The 8,356-nt window shown below is 59.3% G+C and overlaps 1 protein-coding gene across 1 annotated transcript in view; it reads left to right on the forward strand.

Moving 5' to 3' along the window:
* Window positions 1–7,684, forward strand: part of ATP2A3 (ATPase, Ca++ transporting, ubiquitous) — a 28,692-nt gene extending 21,008 nt beyond the window's left edge. Inside the window, 5 exon segments of the mRNA XM_011947469.1 lie at window positions 1,076–1,209; window positions 1,941–2,058; window positions 2,948–3,065; window positions 3,700–3,757; window positions 6,115–7,684. Of these exon segments, the coding sequence (XP_011802859.1) occupies window positions 1,076–1,209; window positions 1,941–2,058; window positions 2,948–3,065; window positions 3,700–3,757; window positions 6,115–6,178 (492 nt within the window). The 3' untranslated portion in view covers window positions 6,179–7,684.
* The last annotated feature ends 672 nt before the right edge of the window (window positions 7,685–8,356 follow it).

The following is an 8,356-nucleotide window of genomic DNA, read 5'->3' on the forward strand; positions in this document are numbered from 1 at the left end:
TTTTTTTGAGACAGAGTCTCGCTCTGTTGCCCAGGCTGGAGTGCAGTGGCACGATCTCGGCTCACTGCAACCTCCACCTCCCGGGTTCAAGCGATGCTCCTGCCTCAGCCTCCCAAGTAGCTGGGATTACAGGCACCCACCATCATGCCTGGCTAATTTGTGTGTACATGTATGGATAGGCCATTAAGATGTGGCAGGGTGAGGCCTGACAACAGTGCACAATTGGCAGGAGGATTTGTTCCTCTTGGTCACTGGGTGGGCAGAGTCAGGTTCAAAGTTCAGGAGGTTTTCCCTTCTTTATGGTCAGCACCAAATAAAAACGTGTGGCCACTCACGCCTGTAATCCCAGCACTCCGGGAGGCCGAGGTGGGTAGATCATTTGAGCCCAGGAATTTGAGAACAGCCTGGGCAACATGGCGAAACCCGTCACTACAAAAAATACAAAACTTAGCCAACAGCGACGGCTCAGGCCTGGAGTCTCAGTTACTTGGGAGGCTGTGGTGGGACCACCACCTGAGCCCAGGAAGTCAAGGATACAGTGAGCTGAGATCGCGCCACTGCACTCCAGCCAGGGCAATGGGAGTGAGACCTTGTCCCAAAAACAAAACAAGGCCGGGCACAGTGGCTCACGCCTGTAATCTCAGCACTTCGGGAGGCCGAGGCAGGTGGATCACTTGAGGTCAGGAGATTGAGACCAGCCTGGCCAGTATGATGAAACCCCATCTCGACTACACATACAAAAATTAGCCATGCATTTCCCTATTCAGTGGTCTCCAGGGTCCCGCTAGCCTCCCCAGGCTAATGCCAGCTGTTCTCCTTCTGAGCCACTGCACTCCTGCTCCAGAACATTCTGCCTTTCCCACTCTGTACCCTTGCTTCTCCCTGGCACGGTGCATCTCCCCACCGCCGCCCCGACCCTGCGCCCCTCCCGGGATCCCCAGCCCACCCCATGATAGCATTCTGTGTGCTGGTTGTGCCCAGGCATGGGCCAAGGGCAGGGTGAGGCTTCCCTCCTCCCACCCACCAGCCCCTCGCCTGACCTGCTGTTCTCTCTGTCCTGCTATGGTGCCCCCAGAGAAACTTCCTGAAGTGCTCTGAAGACAACCCGCTCTTTGCCGGCATCGACTGTGAGGTGTTCGAGTCACGCTTCCCCACCACCATGGCCTTGTCCGTGCTCGTGACCATTGAAATGTGCAATGCCCTCAACAGGTGGGCTGGGTGCAGGGCCTGGAGCTGGGGCCTTGGACTGGGGCCTTGGACTGGGGGTTCCGGTATCAGTGTCTGAGGGTCAGGGGTTCAGGAGTGGGGTGTACCAGTCAAGAGGGTCCAGGATTGGGGTCTGATGTTTGGGGGGTTCAGGATTGGGATCAGAGGTTCAAGGGGGTCCAGGATTGGGGTCCAGAGGTCAAGAGTGTCCCAGACTGAGGTCTAGGGGTCAGAGAGGTCCCGGATTGGGGTCTGGGGTCAAGGGGTTCAGGTTGGAGTCTGATGTTTGGGGAGTTCAGGATTGGGATCAGAGTGTCAAGGGCCCAGGATTGGGTTCTAGGGGTCAGATGAGTCCAGAACTGAGGTCTGGGGCCAAGTAGGGTCCAGGATTAGGGTCTGGGAGTCAGGGGGGTCCAAGATTGGGATCCAAAGATTTGGGGACCAGGATTGGGGTCTAAGGGTCAGAGAGGCCCAGAGGGGATTCTGAGAGTCTGTGGGGGCCGGACTGGGGTCTAGGGGACAAAGAGGGCTGAAACTGGGATCTGAAGAAATAAACCAAGATTAGGTCTGAGGGACAGAGAAAGGGGTCCCAGCCCGGGACAGGCCCTGGTGGGCTGAGCGGGCAACGGCGATGCACTGCTGGAGAAGTGGTGAGGCTCCTCCCACAGGGGTGGGTGCCCATGGCAGGGCCTCCCTGCACCCCGGCCTAAGGGGAGCTCCCTGTGCCTTGGCAGCGTCTCGGAGAACCAGTCGCTGCTTCGGATGCCGCCCTGGATGAACCCCTGGCTGCTGGCGGCTGTGGCCATGTCCATGGCCCTGCACTTCCTCATCCTGCTCGTGCCGCCCCTGCCTGTGAGTCACCCCGTCTGTCCCACTGCCCTGGTCCCCGGACATCACAGGCCCTGGGATGGTCGCTGGGTCCCTCTGGCCCCCCTGCAATGGAAACCACCTGGAGGAGAGGGAGGTGAGGGGTCTGGCCAGCCACCACCTCCAGGTGTGGCCCTACCTTCAGGAGCTCCCAGACCTGGGGGATGGCAGAGGGGGAACCCTCTGCTGAAGGGACTGTGCCCAGGTGGGGTGGAAGGAAGGACGAGCTTTCCTGGGGCAGAATCCTCCCGCCTCCCAACAGTATGGATGGAAGTTGGCCCAGTGGGCAAGGGCAGGGGAGGGCCCTTGAGGCAGAGGAAGCTGAGTGGACAAAGATCGGGGGGTACATCCAGGAGGTTCTTAGGAGTGTTCACGAAAAGTCCGTCAGGGCCCAGGGGGTAAGAGTCCGTCAGAGGCCGGGCGCGGTGGCTCCAGCCTGTAATCCCAGCACTTTGGGAGGCCGAGACGGGCGGATCACGAGGTCAGAAGATCGAGACCATCCTGGCTAACACGGTGAAACCCCGTCTCTACTAAAAAATACAAAAAAACTAGTGGGCGCCTGTAGTCCCAGCTACTCGGTAGACTGAGGCAGGAGAATGGCGTGAACCCGGGAGGCGGAGCTTGCAGTGAGCTGAGATCCGGCCACTGCCCTCCAGCCTGGGCGACAGCACGAGACTCCGTCTCAAAAAAAAAAAAAAAAAGAGTCCGTCAGAGCCCAGAGGGGTAAGAGTTCAGAGCCCAGGGATATAAGAGTCCGTCAGAGCCCAGGGGGGTAAGAGTCCATCAGAGCCCAGGGGGATAAGGCCGGCAGATGGCTGGGGCACGGGACAGCCAGTCCTTCCTTTCACCAAACCTCCCTTCCCCTCCCCGCCAGCTCATTTTCCAGGTGACCCCACTGAGCGGGCGCCAGTGGGTGGTGGTGCTCCAGATATCTCTGCCTGTCATCCTGCTGGATGAGGCCTTCAAGTACCTGTCCCGGAACCACGTGGACGGTGAGTGGGAGGCCCCCTCCCACCCACTGTGCTGCCCACCCGCCTCCAGCCTGCCTCCCCACCCACCGCTGCCCCTGGGCTGCAGCGGACGCTGTGGGTGCGGTGCACAGAGCCTCTGTGTCTGCACCGGGGGAGGTATTCTTGGATCTCCAAGTGGAGGGCATGAAGGGACTCTGGTGACCGGGACCCAAGGTGTCTGCAGGGTCTTGCACTGCAGGGGTCCTGGGCCAGCAATGGAAGCACCTCTCCGGCCACACTGCCTCACTGTCTTCACCTGCCACTCCTTACATGGCCAGGGCACTGTGTGCTCTTCTGGGCCTCGGCCTCTGACCCCTCTGCACCCGGCCTGTCTTTATCCAGGCATTCTCAGGACAGTCTCGCAGGCCTGGAGTAGGCAGCCGATGACCGCCTCTTGGACCCCAGACCACACCGGGTTGGCCTCTTTGGTGTCACCTTGTGGGTGGGTCAAGGGGAGGGTTGTTGCTGAGCTCACAGCTCTGGGTCTGCCTTAACCCCGGAGTGGAGAGGACAGGATGGCAGGTGTCAGGCTGGAGAGAAGTGGGCTGGGACATGGGGTCCATCCACCTGCCTCTGCCAGGTGGATTCTGAGAGTGGGTGATTCTGAACCTCCAAGGGCCAGGGGCACAGCATCATCTTGCTGTCAGAGCTGCTCAGAGAGGGAGGAAGCCGGGGTGAGCTCCCGTTCCTGGGGATTTACGCAGAGGCAGTGGCCGTGTGGCTGGACTGCTGTGCGGAGGGCCTAGGTTGGGCTGGGCAGTGACTGAGGCCTGCATTGGGGCAGCTGGGTTGTTGGGGCCACCTCTGGCAGGAATGTGCCCCGGGGGAGGGGGTGGAGGGACTATAAATAGATCACACGTCTGTCATTCCCTAGGGACTGAGCAAGGGAACTGGCCTGTCCAGGGAGCGGCCAGACACATGTAGGGACTACGTTGAGGGTGCAGGTGGGCACTCAGCAAGGCAAGCCTGCCGGGACTGAGGGCGAGTTTCTCGAGGCTTTGAGGTTAAAGCAGTGGTTGGAAAGAACAGGATTGAACCTGGTGGAACAGGGCTGGGTGAGCACAGATGCTGACATTCAGAGTGGAGGGCAGAGGGGGTGAGGTCCGGGGGAGGGGCAAAGGGCCGTGAGTGCCAAGGTAGAGACCCTGGACACTGTCCTCAGGGCAGTGGGGAAGCATGGGAGGAGTGTAAGGACAACGTGGGACTGTGTCAACCATGGAGGACAGGCAAGAGGGGGTGAGACTAACGGGCCGGACACAGTGGCTCACGCCTGTCATCCCAGCACTTTGGGAGGCTGAGGTGGGAGGATCACCTGAGTCAGGAGTTCAAGACCAGCCTGGCCAACATGGTGAAACTCCGTCTCTACTGAAAATACAAAAATTAGCTGGGCGTGGTGGCAGGTGCCTGTAATCCCAGCTACTCACGAGGCTGAGGCCGTAGAATCGCTTGAACTTGGGAGGCAGAGGTTGCAGTGAGCTGAGATTGAGCCACTGCACTCCAGCCAGGGGGACAGAGTGAGACTCTGTCCCCCATCCTCCCCAAAAAAGAGGGGTGAGACTAACACCAGGAGGTGAGCGAGCAGCGTTGAACAGACCTGGGGAGCAGGCAGAGCTCTGGCCCCGGGGAGCTGGCCCCGACAGCACCTCCACCTCCACCTCCTTGAGATGTTGGCAGTGGCACCTGTGAAGTTTGGCTTGGAAAGGTGATGCCTGGCTGCTGGAGGACAGACACAGGCTGGGTACCTGCAGCTCCATCTGAGGGGTGGGGTGGAGGCACCCCAAGGAATGTGCTCGCTGGAAGCCCAGACAGCCCTGCCCAGCGCCACTGCAGTCCCTGGGGCCTCCTAAAGCCAGTCGGAGCGGGGGTGAGAGCAGGACCCTTTGCGCTCCCAAGCCAGCCGGGTGGCCTTTTAGGGAAGTTTTTCTGAAGCCCGATGCTTGTGGCTTCCCCGTGATTTATGTCATTTACGAGGGATATGTCCTAGGGAGAAGTTTGGCTCCTGGGTCAGCCCTGGGGGCTGGGGGCAGTCCTCTTGCCCTACCTCCTGGCTCTGCCCAGGTGTGGCTGAGCAGCTGTCAGGGGAGGCCTGGGGGCTGGGCTGTGGTGGCTGGGGGGGGACAGATCTGGGAGGTTACAGGCGGGCTTAGAGTTTACTCTGAGGACAGTGAAGAACCATGAAATGGGGTGTTGGGACTGGATTTGGGCTTTTGCTTGATGCTAGGGGCAGAAGGATGAGGGGAAGGTAAGACGGGCTGGGGGCAGAGCGGCAGGCCTTGAGTCCTGGTGGGGGAAGGCAGCGGGAGAGATGAGATCTCGCAGTTTGGGTGAAATCGGGCCTGGGTTTATGTGATGGGTAAGAGAAGCAAGGATGAGCCTGGTGTCTGAACCTTACGGTGGTGGGTAGTGACTCCCCAAAATGAAAACCCGGGGAGTGTGTACTGGAGAGTTTGGGGGCGTTGATGGAACAGCGGAGAGAAAGAGGTGTGGGGGACGTTGCAGGGATGTGTGCTGCAGAGCAGGATCCTGGCTGCCGCGTGGGGCATCTGGTGGGGCTGGGGTAGACTGAGGTCTGGAGTAAGGGAGGCCGTGGGAGCCTGGGGCTGTCCTGGGAGAAGTGGAAGTTGGAAGGGGCTGGGAAGGGGCTGGAAGGAACCTGCCTGGATGTGTGCCCTTATGCATACATCTTTTTTTTTTTTTTTTTTTGAGATGGAGTCTCACTCTGTCGCCCAGGCTGAAGTGCAGTGGCCCGATCTCCGCTCACTGCAAGCTCCGCCTCCCGGGTTTACGCCATTCTCCTGCCTCAGCCTCCCGAGTAGCTGGGACTACAGGCGCCCGCCACCTCGCCTGGCTAGGTTTTTTTTTTTGTATTTTTTAGTAGAGACGGGGTTTCACCGTATTAGCCAGGATGGTCTCGATCTCCTGACCTCGTGATCCACCCGTCTCAGCCTCCCAAAGTGCTGGGATTACAGGCTTGAGCCACCGCGCCTGGCCTATGCATACATCTTAACACGCTCTTGGATTTTTCTTCCAGAAAAAAAGAGCCAGAAGTGAGTGCTGGGAACGGAGTGGAGTCTCCAGTGTGGACATCAGACTGACGGTGTCCATGCATTCGCCTCCGCCCCACCCCTGCCACCACACTCGCCCACTTCCCACCAGTTCCCGCCGGATAGAGGACAGGCCCGAAGCCAGAACGGCCATCCCCAGGCCCCGTCCTGGGGTCTCTGTCCCCACTTCCTTCTGGCCTGGGAGCTCTGTAATTCCTGTCTCTTGGACTCTCCTGGGAAGTTCCCCACTCTGCAGCTCTGGCCCAGGAGCTGCAGGCTGGGAGGGGGCAGCCAAGTAGCCAGAGCTGGCAGCACACCCAGAGATCCGGGGTCCCCCCACCCCCAAATCACGAGTCTGCCTGGAGCTTGCTCCCCCTTGCTTGGAAGCTGGACCTTCACTTGGTGACTGGTGCCTCTGCACTGACGGAGGACTCCTGGGGGTCCATCTTACCGGCTCCGACCCCTCCATTCGTGCCTGGTCTGGGACTGGGTCAGCCCTGGGGGATCAGAAGGGGCCATCTGGGCCCAGCTGTGTACAGTGAGAGCGGGCAGCCCCCTCCACTCCGCTCTGCTTTCACAAAGTCGGCTTCTGAGAGCTTGAGGCTGCTTCTGTTTATATGTGCAGGACCGAGGGGGTGAAGGGTCAGAGAGACCGACGCAAGGAGCCAGGAGGAGGGGCAGAGCGAGGATGCCTTTTCCCAGGAGACAAGTTGGGAAAGTCTAGTTGACCTGCCTCAGCCCCACTCGCCTCCTGGACTCAGGGTTCCCTGTCCTGAGAGCAGGAGACGTTCAGGGTCACACTGCCACCCCGTCTGCCATGCAGAGGTCCAACTCACCACCTGCGTCCCTGGTACCTGAGACCCCTGACATCCTTAGGTTCCTGACCGTGGTGCCCTTCCACCAACCCGGGGTGCGGCTGCCGCACCGTCTGCACAACTGGGGGCCTCTGAGCCTGGTGGGCTCTCCTGGACTCTTGGCCACACTCCTTGCCCCCTCCGCACGACACCCATGAGCCGAAAGGATGTCACTAAGGATGGCTGATTCCCCAAGGGCACCTGCTCTCCCTCCCCCCCTGCTGGAGGAACGTGTCATGTCAGATGAGAGGAAGATAGCCTTTGATGGACAGAATTTTTCTCTTAACTCGGCTTTTGCTACTTTGGCAACAACTAGCGAGGGATAGCAGAAACCTGCGCCAAGGGCTGTCCCTGTGTCTTGGCCCCTACTAGAGAGTGTGCAGACTGATGATTTTATATGTAAATCAAGACTCACATCCCTTTCCTAGTCCCCCACATCCAAAGCCCCTCAGCCTACCTTGCAGACCAATGGGCTCCATGTTCTGTAGCCTCTTCCCCCATACCTCCCCCTCCTCCCTCTCGCAGGTTCTGGGGGGCCAGTGAGAGAAACAATGGGGGAGGCGGGGAGTCTGGTGCCTGCAGAGATTCTCTGCTTCTTTCCTGGGAGGAGGTGGGGAGGTCTTAGCAGGAGCAGGGCCCTGTACCCACCTGCTGACATGCTGTTTGGTAGAGAAATAAAGGTTGTGTGTCTGGGGGAACAGAGGATCCTCAGCGTCTGTTTTCCCGGGGAGTGGTCCTACCATCTCCACCTATGGGGCATCTGCCTGGGGCCCTACCACCTGCCCACACCCAGTCCAGGAAATGCTGAGCAAAGGTCTGGGGTTCACACATCACCAGGATTGTTCTCTTGGCCTCCAAGACAAGGCTCTGGAGAGCCACACTTGAGCGGCAGGTGCAGTGTCTGCACAGCCTCCCAGCTTCGGGATGCTTGCTCCTGACAGGGACGGTGTTGACAATTTGTGCACAAGTTCAAAGGTCTTTTATGCATTTTATTTTGTTTCATTTCTTTAGCTATTTGAGACGAAGTCTCGCTCTGTCACCCAGGCTAGAGTGCAGTGGTGCAATCTCAGTTCACTGCACCTTCCACCTCCCGAGTAGCTGCCTCAGCTTCCAGAGTAGCTGGGAAGGCATGCACCACCACAGCCAGATAATTTTTGTATTTTTAGTAGAGACGGGGTTTCGCCATGTTGGCCAGGCTAGTCTCAAACTCCTGACCTCAGGTGATCCGCCTGCCTCGGCCTCCCAAGGTGCCGGGGTGACAGGCGTGAGCTACCTCGCCCGGCCCCTTTTATGCATTTTATGATCTGCATGTCGCCCCCGAGGAAACAGGCTGGGAGAGTTCCATGATTGGGCCTGGGCAGGGCTGGGCCTGGAG

The sequence above is a fragment of the Colobus angolensis genome, unplaced genomic scaffold, assembly GCF_000951035.1.
Source record: "Colobus angolensis palliatus isolate OR3802 unplaced genomic scaffold, Cang.pa_1.0 Scaffold267, whole genome shotgun sequence".
Taxonomy (NCBI): domain Eukaryota; kingdom Metazoa; phylum Chordata; class Mammalia; order Primates; family Cercopithecidae; genus Colobus; species Colobus angolensis.